The following is a 16519-nucleotide window of genomic DNA, read 5'->3' as shown; positions in this document are numbered from 1 at the left end:
CATTTATTGTAAAAATAAGTTTATTGATGATAACATTAAATAATTTACTCCCGATATCTGATGTTACAAACTTTAGGGTCTTTGAGATACACAGGATCCTTGTATGTAACTGGCATAAAACCTGTAAAGAGATAATTAAAGTTCTTAACAAAAGATAATGAGCAAAATTTTGATTAGCCCAAATCAGTTTTTTCAAATGCTCTTACCCATTATTTGAGCTCTCTTAATCGCTTTTGTGATTTCTTTTTGTTTCTTCCCACAAAGACCTATAAAAGAAAAGCCTTTCTTATTCATAAAAAATTTCTTTTTGTTTCTTCCCACAAAGCCCTACAAAAGAAAAGGCTTTCTTATTCATAAAAAGTGTCAGTATTTAAAATGCGTAACAGTTGTCTAAGTCAAGGAACAGATGGCAAACCTGTAAAGAGCCAGACAGTAAATATTTTAAGCTTTGCAGGCCATACACTTACAACTTCTCCACCGTTTTACCTCACAAAGCAACCAACCATAGACGCTAGCTACGTAAAATATTTGCAAAAGTAAGGGGCAGATCCAATTTGGCCTATGGGAAATAGGCCCCTGTTTAAATAACAGTCTAGGTATGACTACAGTATATTCCAAAATAGCAACACAATTTTTTTAAGGCCAAGTTTTATACATGTCATCTTATATTATAGTTAGTTACCTCTAAGCGTAAGACATGCAAAATACCCCTTTTGGCCTAAGATCCTTTCGTAAATACTAAGCTTTCTAACAGTGATTTATAGCACAATTTGAAAATTTGCCAGTTTTAGTAAATAACAGATTTACATAATTCTTATCTATGTTTAAGTTGCTATAAGGGAGAACACAATACCTGTTAGGTGCCTTCCATAAATGCATCCAGTAAATGGAGAAATAAACTGGGACAAAAGCTGAGTTTTATTTGGAGAGGAAAAAAAATTTGTATGAATTTATTATTCAATCTTGACTGGGTAAATTTCAAAAAAGCATACCTTATATGTCACCTTCAAGTTATGTAAAGGTTTATTAATGAATTTCAGACAAACTTCATAAAATATGAATAAAAATATTGAACTATGTTCATCTTATTTAATAGGTCATTTTTTTTAAATAACTAAAAGTAATTATAGAGTTAACATCTCTTATCCAGAGCATTCAAAAAGTCTATACAACAGATTAATGAGCATATTCTTTCAGAGCTAAAGCTATTTTCTTGACTTTTTCAGAGGTACTTTTCTAAAATACTGCTGCTTACAAGGTACTAAACATTTCATCTATCATGATAGGCTATCACAGAATACCAGACTACTCTGAGGTCCTCAAGAGGTACAGGTACATCGGGCCATTTGCTATAATTTATGCTTTATTAATTTAAATTCTTTAGCATTTTCCAGGTGCCAGGCAGTGTTCTTGGCACTATGCATAATCCTAATATGTTGCATTTTAAAATTTCTTGGTTTTTCTCCCTCTATGGCAGTTATCACTTTATACTATTGTCAAAATACTTAACTCCAACATCATTCTCTACCCCAGATTTGCCACTTAATTCACTGAGTGCTGGACAACCGATAAAATTACATTTGAAGCAATGATACTGGTGAATTACAGCGATCAACTTCACCAGAGGAGCTTTTCCAAACTACTCAACTCCAGCAACTGAGAATTATGGCCATAGTGAGCTACTGTTAAGACAGTGGAGCAGAGAGAAAAGAGGAAGAAAGAGGAAGAAATGCTGAGCTGAAATAATAGTAAACGAGGGAGAACCAAGGGGCTCTTATTAGAATAGAGATGCCTTATACAAAGAAGTATAACCAGCTTTGAAATTATGAAGTTGCTCAAACAGTTGCCCCTACACAAAACCTGTTATAAAACTGATTTGATTCTCTTTAATTAGGACTAGTAACGAAGCAGAATCCTAAAATCAAGTATCACAGTGAAGTAAAACCAGATCTCACCTGCACATTCTTATAATCTACACGTTTTCCACATAAGATACACTTTTTAAGAGGTTCCTTATAAGGATTTTCCATTGGAGTGGGCTAGAATAAAGTTTAAAAAAGTATAATATAGTTTAATGTGTTAATTTTGAATTAAAAATTAAATCCTAGATTTAAACATTTAATTCTATCCCAAGAATTAATCATACCTTTCTTACTGTGAAAAGGAATAAATACAAAAGCTTGGCTTATAAAGGAAAAATCAAGTAATTCTGAAAAGGATTCACCATTATAAAGATTTCAGTATGCTTGTCCATATTCTGTATGAGTTCGTTATTTTGTTTTAGTTTGACTAGGAAGGAATTAAGTCATGGAGGATTCTGGGATAAAATACAAACTTTGGAGAAAAAAGGGTTTATGGGAGAACAACATTCAAATCTGCAGTAGATGATTCTCTCCTCAAATGTTTTGTGCAGACTGTAGGTGACTAAAAATTCTTAGATTTAAATTAAGAAAAACTTATACCCAACAGGTATCGTATGTAATGCTTAAATTAATATAATCCCTAAATCCACCCCCATATTTCTCTCAGATGTTTTACCACTATTTAGACAGTAAGACAATGCCCCAATGGCTTACTGTAAATACATGGTGCTTTGACTATAATTTTATAGCTCCCAGACTGCTTTATAAGTGTGTCAGCCTTTTTGTTTTTTTGTTTCTTCACTACTGCCTCTAATGCTTCAGTCACAATGCCTTCCTCCTACATTTAGTATAAGCATTTCCAGTCTAGAGATTCTTAATGTAGAAATGGCTTTGAAGTCCTTGAACCCTTAGAGTTGTATGTAAAATTTCAAATGAGTGGAACTGTGTCCTTTTTCTGAGAGCGCCCATAGTTTTCATTAGAGTGTCAGTGGGGCTTTATGACCTAAAAAGGCACACAGTTCCTCTACTCTCTTGAACTATGGTGTGAATTAGATGACCAAGACAGATGGCTCAGAGGGACTAGGAGTTCTTTTGTTTTTTCCAACTCCTCAAAGTTTCTTTATCCAATTTACATTCAGCTCACATGTAATGACTATATTCCTTCCCTATACTTTACTAAGAAGTGCTTTGTATGGTCTGACTGGTGTCAAATTATCTTTGCAATGTAGCAAGAAAACCTATACTGCCTAAGTCCAATGCTGGTACTTAAAACCCATTAAAAATACATCTACAGGTAATAAGAAACTATATTTAATGTCCTGGTATAAAACTTTCATTTTAATCCCTCATTTATTAAGACAGTCTCCCCTCCCCCCACCAAAAAAAATGATGAATGGGACAAAGAATTTGAAATGGGGAAGAGAGCCAACCTATAGAGGTAAGCTTTGTTGGATTATCTGCAATTGTTCCATCCACCTTAACTACCTGTTTAAATTCCCAAAGCACATATCCTTCAATTTAAGATCTAGGAAGAAAAATATGGTATTATAGGAGCTATGCTTCTTGCTAGGAATCTAGGAATGCTCTTACTTCAAAACTCAAGTGACTACTCATCAATGAATTATAAATATCAAACTCAGACTAATGATTATTGTTCTGTCCTCCAGTTGAACTGTATTTAAATAGATAAAATATAAGAATTTGGTCATATTTGCACATGCCTTATAAAAAGGAAGAAAAAAAAAATTCTTACCAGGTCCTCATTGCTGGTTACCTGTTTATATTGTGAACAACTTCTCCACAGCACTGCAATTAAACAGAAACAGCAATAAGCCAATTCTTTTTGTTAGGTACTCGAGTAGCTAAGAAATTGTTTTTATGAAGGCAAGATGAATCAAGGGACACAATATAAAAGATAAATCTTATACTCCCATTGACTGGATAAAAACTTTTCGATTTGAGACAGAGTTAGACTTAACATTGATGAGTTAGACTTAAAGTCCTTCCAGGACTTTGGGAAAGGGGCACATACACTCTTTCCTCACCCATACAACCTTTCACCCCCCCCCTTTCCGAAATTTATTTTCCCTTCACAACGTGGTTAGAGACATTTTTAATGTGAATACTTAGGGGATAAGCAACAGAAAAGCATTCGTTGTACCAAAGGGAAAATGAGTAACAGAACCCCTACAGAAAGCAGTTATGGATAGAGAAGCACACAGAAGATAAAGATACAGAAATGATAAATTTGAGGGCCTATGTCACAATTTCGCCCAGCTTTGGGACCTCAGACATCTGGAATTCAACGGTGGATGACAATGCAAATGTCCCTTCCTTACCAAGTTTACCCGGACGGAGATCTTAGGCAAATAAGTCCCTGCCTCTTTTTGATAATCACCCCATTACTCTCCTCGTATATTAAAAAAAAAAAAAAAAGTACTGGGAAAAAAATCTCACGTCCCTTTCAGCTTTAAAATACTAGTCATGGACCATTACAGATTCCCATCTATCTTGAAGACACACTTAAATCGCCTAGAAATCGGCGTCGTTTCGTTAACTTGGCGATTTCACCGACTTATGGTTAAGGCAACGGCTGCAATGCTAAAACGGAGCATAGGATATGGAGACTTTACCCGCGTGATTTCCGGGATTTGGGATGCGGACAGTAGCCGTTACGAAGAGGGTCAACTTTTTCCTCCCTAGACCACTGCCAAGCGCAACCACAGCGGCCATGGTTCTTCGCTCCTTTTCCTTTCCTTTTCCTAAATCGTCCTCACAAGTCCCTTCCGGTGCTTCTCCCCTGTTAGCCCGGGTGCTCCAATCAAAGGTTCCGCAAGCAAACCCTGGGTACCGGGGGCGGGCGGGGGGGGGGGGGTTTCAATGTGCCTGCGCAGCACGTTCACGTTCTCACCTTCGTTACGCCACAAGCCCGCGACACGTAGGATTGGATGAGAAGAAGGCGGGCTCCTGCGCCTGGTCTCCGCTTCCGGTCCGAGAGCAATTAATTTGGTCTTTCCCAAAGGTGGATGGAGAGGCGAGCGGTTTTTCCTCCTTTTAGTGCTGGCGCCCTGTCCTCCACTCACCCCTCCACTGGGGTTTGGCGACTGGGTCCCGGGGGACGGCTTTCGGGCAGGGCCCTTGGCCCCTGCCATGGATGAAGGTGGTTCCCGCATCCGCCGGCGAGTGTGTGTCCACAAAAGGAACCGTCCTAGTCTAGGGATCATTCTTGCCGCCCCCACCGCGGCCGAGCTCATGCCGCGCGATGAGGAAGAGGAGGAGGAGATGGTGGCTGGGAGCCCGCGGCGGAAAACGGGGGGCGTGCAACCAGTCGAGGTACAGCCCCATCAGCTCTCGAGTCCCCCCGAGTTCCCGGTTCCATTTCCCACCTTTGGGCGATATACAAACCCAGGTCTCCTATTGCGCGTAGCCACTGAAAGGGGGGGAGACCTAACTGTAGAAGGCATGGTACTTGAAACTACAAGATTTTGGCATTTCGCTTCTCAGGTGCAAACAGTTTACCAGTTAACTACTAGTCTAAATGTGCTTACCCTGGCTTTTTTATCACTGTGAATTCTCACTTGAGGGGTATTGTTTGGTTATCCTCGTTTTTATATAGGTATGAAACGTAGATCCCGAGACATAAAAGTTGTACGTGCAGCAAGGAAGTGGCATGACTGAGACGCAAAGTTAAGAGTTCCAAGTTATTGCTGCTTCTGCTATACTAATAAAATCTACCATTTACTTGTTGCACACTCATTATGGGCTGGGTACTTGAAGCTATTTACATTATCTAGATTTTACAACTAAGTAAAATCTCAGGTCCTTAAGTAGTAGTTTTCTTAACTAAGGTCCTAAGTAGTGAAGAAACTACACTTCTCACTCCACACCTTGTGTTTTTAATCACTGCACTATATTGCTATCTCCAAATTTACAACTCTTCTGTTTAGCAGACCACCCTAAGTCAGTGTGCAGATTCCCTCTCAAGTCCAAATTCCTAGGAACAGAATCTCTTTGGAGTGCCCAGTAGTACAAGCATGTTTTTATCACCGGCCACTCTAGGATGGAGTCTGGGAGGGGAAGGATAGTGCACTTATCAGAACTTAGAGTGAGATGACATCCCAATAGCTGCCTATCAGTCTTGCTACTGCTTTACGGTTTAGCACTAGCTTAAGAATTAGGATCCCAGCATCACCATACACAGAGGTGTGTAATTATAGGCAAATCACGGTCTTACCCTCTCTGAACCTGCATTTCTTCATCCGAAAATGCAGATAATAGTATCTGTTTCATAGGATGATTTACATTTAGGTTTATGATCTATATGTGGCCATTTAATTATATGCCTGGTATAGTTCTAGGCTGAAACTTTTATCCTTAATGAAGCTATAATTGACTAAATATTTTTGTTTTCTTTCCAGAATAATGATAGTGAAGAGGACATGTTTGGTGACTATGATAGTTTTGCTGAAAACTCGTTTTTAGCTCAAGTTGATGACCTGGAACAAAAATATATGCAACTTCCTGAAAACAGGAAACATGATACAGACTTTGCCACTGAAAATCTTTGCTCAGAAAGCAGACAACAGAAACTCAGCATTACTACCGTGGGCAGCTTTACTGAATTAAAAACGGATGAGCACACAAAGAACCAGAGCGGGCATGAAGATGTCTCTATTGAACGTGGAGCCGATCTTTTGTACGAATTCCCTTCTTCACAGGTTTTATACTTTGAAAATTTGCAGAACTCTTCAAATGATTTTGGGGATCAGTCTGCTAAAGAGAGGGATTGGAACACATCCTCTCCCAAGATGGTGAATGAGGAATTGCCCCATAATAGCATAGAGCAATTCCAGCAAATTGATCAGGCGTCTTCTCAAGTCAGAACTAGTTCAGATGTGAATAGGAGAAAAAGTCTTAAAGATCACCTAAAACGTACCATGACTGGAAATGCCAAGGCCCAAACACCAATATTTTCTAGGACTAAACAGCTCAAAGAGACTCTCCTATCTGAAGAAATTAATGTTGCTAAGGAAACAATTGAGTCATCATCAGATGACCTTGGTCCTTTTTATTCATTACCCAGCAAAGTGAGAGACCTTTATGTTCAGTTCAAGGGAATTGAAAAATTATATGGTAATGCTTTTTGCTGTAATTAAAAAAAACTTTATCATCATTAACATTGTATTAGTGCAAATCAATAGAAAGCAGATACTTCCGTGGTCATGCATCTCATCTTAAATCAAAATGTCAGTTCTCTCTCCACCTATCCCTGTCCTGCTACCACTGAACCTCTTTCCTTCCCTTTGTGGTCACACTTCTCAAACCCGTTATCTTTCCTGTCTCCCTTTTTTCACTCAAATAATTCCCAGCCCACACCAATGCTGGGTTCTGTGCAGTCAGTTAAGATTAAATGACTAGAGTGTCTAAACCCAATGATGCTTTTAGTTCTAATCATCTTACCTGATTTCTCAGTAGCTTATCTGGCAGAATTGACCAGACTCATTTTGAAACACTTGTTTCTTGACTTCTTGATATTCTACACCGGTGGTTTTCTCGGATTGTCTAGCTGCTCCTCAGTTTTCTTAGCTGGTGTTTCCTTGGCTGGCTCTGTCTTCTCTACTGAAACTTAGTTGTTCAAATTCCTTTGACTGCGAGATGTCTGGAGTGAAATACGTTAGTATTACTAATACCATTGATTAAAACTAAACATATTTAAAGACAGCTGAAGTTAAGATTTAAGTACAAAGAATACTGACAACAATGTATCGTGTAAGGTTTTTTAAAAATCTTGGGTTCTTGCATATATTTCAAATATGTGTCATTTTGGACAAAGAAGGGACAGTTTTTGCCACTCTGGAGTATCAGCCTATCAACCAATGACTTCATAAGTATTTCTGAAATTCATTTGTTAGTATCTTATGAACCATATGAAAACATGGGTTCTCATCTCAGGGAAAGGACGATCAGGTTGGAGAAGTAGGACTACAGGAAACAGTCTAATATAAGACTACAAGAGATTAATTCTAAATTGTGAGGTTTATAGTTTAAGAACTAATCAATGGTGTGGATTGCTCTTGAAGTACATGTTAACTTTCTGCCCTGTGCTTTTCTCCCAGCACCTTGTTCTTTGTCTAATCGGCATCTCCTACCAGAATGAGTACCCTGAGGGCAGGGCTCCCACTCATCTTTTTATCTGTAACTAGTGCTATGCCTGGTACACTGGTATGCTCTCAACTACTGGAGGTTGTCGGCCTAGTTATGAATTCTGGCCTTGTCACTTAAATGCAAGTTTAGCACTCTGAGCCTTCGTTCCTGATTTATTAAAAAGGGATAATGATAACAATAATAATAATAGTTGTCTTGCAAGTTATATTCTGTGTCAAGGACATGCCAAATTATACTTTAGTAGTAACTGCTCATAATTAGTAACTTTGAAGCATGAACTTTGGGAAATAACAATTTTTTAAATTTTTACCTGTAAATCTGGCTTAATGACATGATGTGTGCTACTTTTCATTGAGCTAAAGCCGTGGTTCTCAAAGTGCAGTTCTTGGACTTTGAAGGATTTTTTCCTTCTTAGCAAACTTTCTTGAGATTGAAATTGTAGAAGGGGAAAGTAATGTTTGTTGTTTTTTTTTTAATTCTACAGAATGGCAGCATACTTGCTTAACATTGAATTCTGTGCAAGAAAGAAAAAATTTAATATATTCCTTGCCAACGAGTGGTGGAAAAACCCTCGTGGCTGAAATTTTAATGCTACAAGAACTGCTTTGCCGGCATAAAGATGTTTTAATGATCCTACCATATGTGGCAATTGTCCAAGAAAAGGTGTGATTGTTTTTTTTTAACAAGTGGTACTTGCTAATGTTATTTTGACTTTAAGATATAAAAAGTAGAATAAATATAACAACTTTATTGACTGAAAAGAGGTACCTCTATTAATGATGCAGAATTAATATGTTTAGAATGTACAAAAGCAGTATGGAGGTACGTAACTGAAAATTTCTTCTGATACTGATTACCTATTGCAGAAAAATTCATTTTTTTCCCTAAACTGGTAGATTAAACTCCATTGTAAATGTTCTATTGATATTTAGTTTGGTTTCAATTATTTCATCAAAGTAAATGAGTTACTCTGATTTTTTTTACATCTGAGGAGATAGTTGAAATTTATTTTTTCCTTATGTAGTTTAGAAGTTGTGTTCATTTTGCAGAGATCAACACTTTACTTCTGGCATTTCTTAGATATATATGTCTCATTTGTGATCTTGTTCCCACTGATTGGTGTTAAACAGTTTTAGATTTTTTGAATCCCTGTGTGCACTTAATAGAGTTCTTATTTATCTGGGATTTTTTTGTTTGTTTTGACTAATATTCTAGATTTCAGGTTTGTCAAGTTTTGGTATAGAACTGGGTTTCTTTGTTGAAGAATATGCTGGAAGCAAAGGCAAATTTCCTCCAATTAAAAGAAGGGAAAAGAAATCACTATATATTGCCACTATTGAAAAAGGACATGGTCTGGTCAACTCGTTGATTGAAACTGGAAGGATTAGCAGTCTGGGTCTGGTTGTTGTGGATGAGGTGGGTTGCTACCTTTATAACTTATCAACATTTTTATTATACTAACATTATTATGTGGATCTGCTTAATACCTCTATGAGAATAAATCATATATTTTAATACATAGACAGTACAGATGAAAACATTTCATGATTGGTAATCTTAAAGTCAGTTTTGTGTCAAGTGTTTCTTGAGTAGTAAATATATGTGTGTGTATTCAATTTTATAACAGTATTTATGAATTTCAGATGTGTCAAGATATTGCCCCCCAAATCTCATTAGCTTAAATTACAAGTGAAATAATGCATATGTATTCTAGTTGCTATATCCAAAGTACTTAAGAGTTATAAAGTAAAGATTACTTCATTTCTTAAAATTTATGCTTGTTTGATATGGGCAATGTATGCAGATTTACTTTTTTTCCTTTTTTTTAAATCTGAAGTTGCACATGATTGGTGAAGGAAGCCGTGGGGCTGTACTGGAAATGACCCTAGCAAAAATACTCTACACTAGTAGTAAGTATTTTTTTTAACATGGTCACTAATTGATTTATAATCAAGAAACCTAGAAAAGACTTAATTCTATCACTAGCTAGATTTTGTAACCTAGAGTAAGATACTTAAACTTTCTGCCTTAGATTTTTTATTTCTAAGGTAAGCTTATAATTTTTTGTTAAAAGAATGAAAGAATGAGGATAATTGTGAAGCTAAATGAAATTAACACTTGACAACATCCCTGTCATTATCCTTCACTTCCTAGGTATGTGTGCTTAGGCAGGTGACTTCAACCTCTCTGTTTCTTCATCTGTAAAATGGTCCTGACTTGATGGGATTGTTGTGAGGATTTTATGAATTAACTCATGAGAAGCATTCAGCAGTGCCTGGTACATGGCACGGAATACGAGTTTGTTCCCACTGCCACCATCAATATCATCATCATCATCATCCCAATCATGCAGGGTATTCAAATAGTCACTTTAAGGAATTATTTTTTGACATCAGACATTCTTTAAAAGTACATGAAATACTCCAAATATTTTCTCTACTATTTGATGATATACTATTACAATAACTTAGCTTATATATGCAAAAATTATTTAAAGGTCAAATCTTAAGAATTATTTAAAAATTTTTAATAGCAAAGGCACTTAGACATATTGTAGCACTTTATAATCATTCATTCAAAAAATATTTACTGAGTGTGTGCCAGGCACTACTTTAAGTGCCAGGATGCAGCAGTGAATAAAACAAAGTGACTGCCTTCATCAAACATTTTAGTGAAAGTCAACAGACAATAAGCAGATAAACAAGAAGATACATGATGTATCAGATGGTGACAAGTTCTTTGGAAAAATACAAAGCAGGGATACAGAGGAGAATGATCACCTACTTGTCAAATCTAGTGTGTGTTGACTGTTCTTGTCCTAACTTTTCTTCAGCATTTGACTGTTTATCATTCTTTTTCCCTTTGGGTGCTGCAACATTATTCTATCTTGGTTTCCCTATTATCTCTGTAAGAGGGATCATGTGTTAGCATGGAAAAATAGCATAGCATAATGGCTGAGGATAGACTGTGGAAGTAGATTCAAATGCTGGCTCACTTTTAACTATGTACATGACCTTGGGCAAGTTATTGTAACTGCCTCTTTCCTATGTCTCAAAAATGGATGATGGTAGTAGAACCTTCCTCACTGAATTGCTGTGAAGATGGCATGCGTTAATCTATGTCAAGAATCTAGCATAGTACCTACACGTAGTGAACATGTGTTTGCTATTGCAGTATACTTCTTTGTCTTACTGTCACCAGTGCCTTACACTTAATAGATATTTAAATGAAATGAATCTCTCTAGCTTTTCCTTCTTGTCCCCTTTGTGACACCTTGTTCTAAGCATGCTCATTATGTACATTGTTGTTACCATAGATTCATCTTAGCCTCTTCTCTGGTTTCCTACTTCATACTGTTTCTGCTAATTCTCATCCACGCTCATGACTTCAAGTGTTTCCTGTGTGTAGATGGCTCCCGGTCTCTATTTCCAGCTTACACTTCTCTTCTGAGTAATACCATCTGCAAATTGGACACTCGACTTCAATATCTTGTGAACAGCTCAGATTCACCATGTCCAAGTCTAACTCCTTTCCTTCAAGCCCATTCTTCAGTCTGAATTCCCTGCCACCATTTGCCAGCCAGCCAAGCCAGAATCTTATAATCTTCACTCTAACACATTCTGTCGGCAACCAAATCCTATCTGGGCTACCTCATAAATATATTTTTAAATTCTCTCCCTCCTGTCCCTTTTTAACTAATAAATCTTTAGCTCAGTACCTCATCCTTTCTTACCTAGATCACCACAGAAATGAAATCAACAAGCTTTTTCATCTGCCTTCACTTGCGATCACTGCCCTCTCTCCGACCAAATCTATCTTATCTAGTGCAGTTAGAATATCTCCCAAATGCAAATTCCATTACTGTGTTTCCCTGAAAATAAGACCTAGCTGGATAATCAGCTCTAATGCCTCTTTTGGAGCAAAAATTAATATAAGACCTGGTATTATATTATATTACATTATATTGTATTTTACCCAGTCTTGTAGTAAAATAAGACTGGGTCTTATATTATGCTATATAAGACCCGGTCTTTATAGTAAAATAAGACCGGGTCTTATATTAATTTTTGCTCCAAAAGACGCATTAGAGCTGATTGTCCAGCTAGATCTTATTCCCGGGGAAACACGGTAGTTTATTTTACTATTTACAGTCCTTTCACAGCTTCCCTTTGTTTCGGCATAAATCCCAAATTTCTAAGGACAGCCTTTCTTTGTTTGGCCCTATGCTCAACTCTTCAGCTTTATAGTCTACCCTTACGGAGTGGGAAAGGACAATACTTACTTCTCTTTCAGATAATATCTTGAGTGATAAAATTTCAAGACAAAAGACAGCAACAATGAAGAAGCATTTGCTAAGAAGGCTTCTTGTTCTTTGATTCAATAGCTAAGTCTGTAGAAAGCAGCAATTATGTATTTTGCCTGAGAAGTCATGCAGCTTCATGAATTTTACTCCACCTTTATTTTAAAATAAAGAAAAATTAACCTGATAGCAAGATCCCATAAAGGAGTTGTCACGTGGCAAGAGCTCAGGACCCATTCAGCCCTGCATCCTACACTGTACGTCTCTATATAACTGTACCTGTGGGACCTGTCGTAACTCTTCATAACGATGGTCCAGAGAGCAACAAGTGTATTTATACTCATTGTTGTTTAGAAATCTTAGCAAAGATGCTGCTGCTTGCCAAGTTTGAAATTTTATATAATTCTAAATAGTAACTTTCAGGATATAAGAAAGTTTTCATTCTTTGATTGCTGGATTAATGCTCTCATAATATGCTTGCATTTTTCTACCTCCTCCTTCCACCTTTCTCAAATCACTCAGGAAGAATTTAGAACACAAAAAGGTTGCTAAAATTACTATTATGATATACTAAGTAACAAATTTTTCTCAATACTTTGTTTTTTTTTTCTTTTAGAAACAACTCAAATTATTGGTATGAGTGCAACATTAAACAATGTTGAAGACCTACAGAAGTTCCTTCACGCAGAATATTACACCAATCAATTCAGACCAGTATGTATCTGAGGTTTGCACTGTATTGATTTGTTATGTATCTTCTTACTTAGAAACAAAAGTAGCAATGTACCATGTAAAAAACTTCCATAGAGTGGTGAAGGGCCATAATTCCACTCACCACTATGGCTATATGCTAATAAGAGTTTGTGTATAGAGAATGTAAACTCTGTGGGGTCAGGGATCTTGTCTTGGGTCACAACTGTATCTGTAGCACCTAGAACAGTGCCTGGCCCGTGGGCCTTCAGTGAGTGTTTATTGAATGAAATTTTCCAGACCCACTCTATTTTTCCACTTCTTATTCTCTGAGGTGAAATTTTCCATTCAGTCAAAATTTAGTGACTTACGTTTTGAGTTATTGGCACATTAAAAAAGTTATCTTAAAGTTAAAATAATTATGCTTTGGTAATTGTAATGCTTTTAAAATAAGTTTAGACTTCATGTGGATTTAAATTTAAACTCCCCAATGATAGCATTCCCAAAATTCTCAAAGAAAATAAATAAGTGTATCTGTCTGCAGTATTAGTATGCATGTTCTCTCTGTAAATGTATTTGTAGAAATGATTTTTGAGAATCACCAAATTTTAATTTGAAAGTTGATGTTTTTACGTTTGTGTCAAATATGAAAATTTTTAAGGATACTTTCTAACCTTAATTGTCAAATTAGACACTATTCTTTTAAAAATATGAACTATGTTTACAAACACTTTTTTGTCTACAGATACTTAAATTAAAAATAATATGGTGGTACTTAGAATGAAAGCTAATGACTAATAACACAGTTTGAGGTCTTGAGGAATAATACAGATAACTTAGTAAAAGATAAAGAGTGTGAATACTTACCTCATTTGTACTTCTTGTGAAAAATAAGAAAGTGTATGGCTTCCATTTAGATATTGTGGCTATTCAATTCAAAAGTATTTTTTTTAAGGATATTAATCTCTGTTTTCATTTAAGGGAGAAAAGAGATTTTAAAAAAAAGAAATGGTAAAGAAAATACTTTTAATTAAAGCATGTTTACATACCTTACAAAAGCTGAAATTTTTGTATAGGTGTCCTTTTAAACATATTTTACAAAATTTATAACTCTGGGTAAAGGTATTTATATGTTATTAATTGCAAATGTCCTTTTAATTCAAGGTTGAATTAAAAGAGTATCTGAAAATAAATGATGCAATATATGAGGTTGACAGCAAAGCTGAAAATGGCATAACTTTTTCACGTCTCCTTAATTATAAGGTAACAGTAATAACCCTTGAACCCAAGGTTCCCAGACTTTGTGCCCAAGTGTCTTGGGGCCCATAGAAGAGTCACATGGGTGCTGTGGAATTGTTTAGATTTTTGAGAGAAACCTCTGATGCTTGACATCTGTTGGACACCATACAAACTACTGGTTCATGGGAGTTTCCAGTTCAACTACATTCCTTTCTGTGACATAATATCTTTGTGAAGTAGGGTTTTTGTTTTGTTTTGTTTTGTTTTTTTGTTTTTTTGTTTTTTTGTTTTTTGTTTTGTTTTGTTTTGTTTTTGCTGTTACTGTAAGCAAATACCATGTGAAAATCAACGTGGGACAGGAAATGAGGGTAGCTATGTTCAGTCTTAATTCCAGGGTTTGAAAGACTGCAGTGCCCAGCTATGCATCCATCCCATTAGCGGACTGTTGTGGTTATTTAAGAATGAAATAAAAACATTTTTCATTCAATTGATGTATATTACTTATGCAGACAGCTACTTAGTTATGAGGAAATATGCACTTATTAAATTATTTAGACCTAACTGCCCAATAAACAAAACTGTTAGTTCTTTTGGCCTTGGGGCTCCATGAACCAAGAAAATTTTGGGACCTCTCCCTTAAATGTTATTCATTTGTCAAGAACAGCAAAAACAAACATTTGTGGGCTGTGTAATTCAGATATTGGTGTGTGCAAATGTTAATGTCTACTATGTTAATATTCTGTGACATGGAAGATATTAAAAAGGATAGAAAGGGATTTTACAACACTTTTAGAATTCTATGAATTCTAATTCATAGTTTCAGAAAGTTGGGGGAAGTGAGATTTTAAATAACTACATTTTTCTTCATGTTCTTTGAGTTCCTTGTGTTTGCTTGGTAAGTATATTTCTTATTTTTGAAACTATGTCCTGTAGTATGATTGAATCTATGTTTTTTAAAACTATTAGTGATAGTTAAAGGTATATCTTATTTACACAGCCCTTTGACTGTGTAAGGGCTCAATCTGTGTTTCTCTCTGTGGTCTTTTTTGTACTGCTTTGGTGGAGACAGGCATGTAGTGAAGTTATTAATAACATTACATATTTTCTTCTTTAATTTAAAGCTAAATATACCTAACGAAATCCTAATAACCTAATAGAACAGTAGGACTTAACATTTTGATGTTTAATACAGGTTTCACTTTTTTTTTTTAATGATCAGATGCATTAAATCAGAAATTTAAAATTATGGATGATTTGCTTACTTTTCAAAGCACACTGGTTAAACGACAGGCTTTTATGGTTGCTAACTACCTTGTTGCTACATCTTGTTGTGCAGTATTCTGATACTCTGAAAAAGATGGATCCTGATCGCTTGGTAGCATTGGTGACAGAAGTTATTCCCAACTATTCCTGCTTAGTTTTTTGTCCCACTAAGAAGAACTGTGAAAATGTAGCAGAAATGATATGCAAATTTTTAAGCAAGTATGTTTATCTTTTAAAAGTATTCTGTTTTACTTTTGTCATGATATATATGCTGTGTATTCTGTTTATTTAACAAGCACTAATTACTTCTTGCAGAGCATTATGTTACGTTGTTATACTAGATTCTAAAGGCCTTAACCTTGAAGAAAGTTAAACAGTGAAATTCACACATGTGAAATAGCCAGAGAAAATTTCTAAGGCTACATGTAAGAAAATGCTAATATAATGGCTTAGATCAATGGTTCTCCACATTGGCTGCACAGTGAATCGGGGCTTTTAAAAATGCCAGTGCCCAAGCTACATCCTAGACAAATCGGAATCTGTGGGGGTGGGACCCAGGCTTCATTCTGTGAAGCTCCTTAGGCAAGTCCAGCCTGCATCCAAGGTCAACCACTGGCTTAGATGGTCAAAGGACTGAGCACTGGGGATAAATCATATCTTCAGCTTAATTTTCTATTTAATTAAATATTGTTGCCATACAACACTTAACTTGTATGGACATTGGAATTGAATTTCCTAAGTAATTTAGAAATACGTTGGTTTGTAATTTTATACTATTTTAATATTGGCTCAGATAAGTATAACATTATTTTAAGTATGAACAGTTCAGTTTTTCCTGCACCTATTTGTCTCATGTATACTTTCATCATTTTTTTCAGACTTCATTTTGACCCCTTAGCCAGTCCTGTATCACTATTCATAGACCATTACCCTGGATTCTAATCTAGTCATCCTCCACCTTCCCCCCCAATTCTACTGTCATGGATTGATCTAAAATAGA

General features: G+C 36.0%; 2 protein-coding genes across 7 annotated transcripts in view; one reads left to right on the top strand and one right to left on the bottom strand.

Annotated features, from left to right (window-relative positions):
- Positions 1-2: 2 nt before the first annotated feature.
- Positions 3-4716, bottom strand: MRPS18C (mitochondrial ribosomal protein S18C). Of its 2 annotated transcripts, XM_033105972.1 has the most exons (6): positions 4496-4714; positions 3616-3668; positions 1956-2039; positions 854-911; positions 207-266; positions 3-121 (listed from the first exon to the last, which is right to left on the bottom strand). In XM_033105972.1, the coding sequence occupies exons 1-6, from the start codon at positions 4593-4595 to the stop codon at positions 45-47; spliced, it is 432 nt and encodes a 143-aa protein (XP_032961863.1). In that variant the 5' UTR covers positions 4596-4714; the 3' UTR covers positions 3-44. The 2 variants fall into 2 exon arrangements, with proteins under 2 accessions (XP_032961863.1, XP_032961864.1); XM_033105973.1 differs by lacking the exons at positions 854-911; positions 1956-2039 and having other exon boundaries at positions 4496-4716.
- Positions 4717-4782: 66 nt separating this feature from the next.
- The window catches only part of HELQ (helicase, POLQ like), a 43717-nt gene continuing 31980 nt past the window's right edge, over positions 4783-16519 (top strand). Inside the window, exons 1-8 of one of the 5 annotated variants that reach the window (XM_033105968.1) lie at positions 4783-5195; positions 6281-6995; positions 8512-8690; positions 9243-9443; positions 9865-9937; positions 12944-13041; positions 14182-14280; positions 15593-15738. In XM_033105968.1, coding sequence (XP_032961859.1) covers positions 5013-5195; positions 6281-6995; positions 8512-8690; positions 9243-9443; positions 9865-9937; positions 12944-13041; positions 14182-14280; positions 15593-15738 — 1694 coding nt within the window. In that variant the 5' untranslated portion in view covers positions 4783-5012. Of the gene's footprint in view, positions 5196-6280; positions 6996-8511; positions 8691-9242; positions 9444-9864; positions 9938-12943; positions 13055-14181; positions 14281-15592; positions 15739-16519 lie in introns of those variants that run through there. The other 4 variants (XM_033105965.1, XM_033105966.1, XM_033105967.1 and 1 more) reach the window with 4 other exon arrangements.

The sequence above is a fragment of the Rhinolophus ferrumequinum genome, chromosome 5, assembly GCF_004115265.2.
Source record: "Rhinolophus ferrumequinum isolate MPI-CBG mRhiFer1 chromosome 5, mRhiFer1_v1.p, whole genome shotgun sequence".
Taxonomy (NCBI): domain Eukaryota; kingdom Metazoa; phylum Chordata; class Mammalia; order Chiroptera; family Rhinolophidae; genus Rhinolophus; species Rhinolophus ferrumequinum.
Note: the sequence above shows the minus strand (reverse complement) of the source record. Positions and strands in the feature narration are given on the sequence as shown.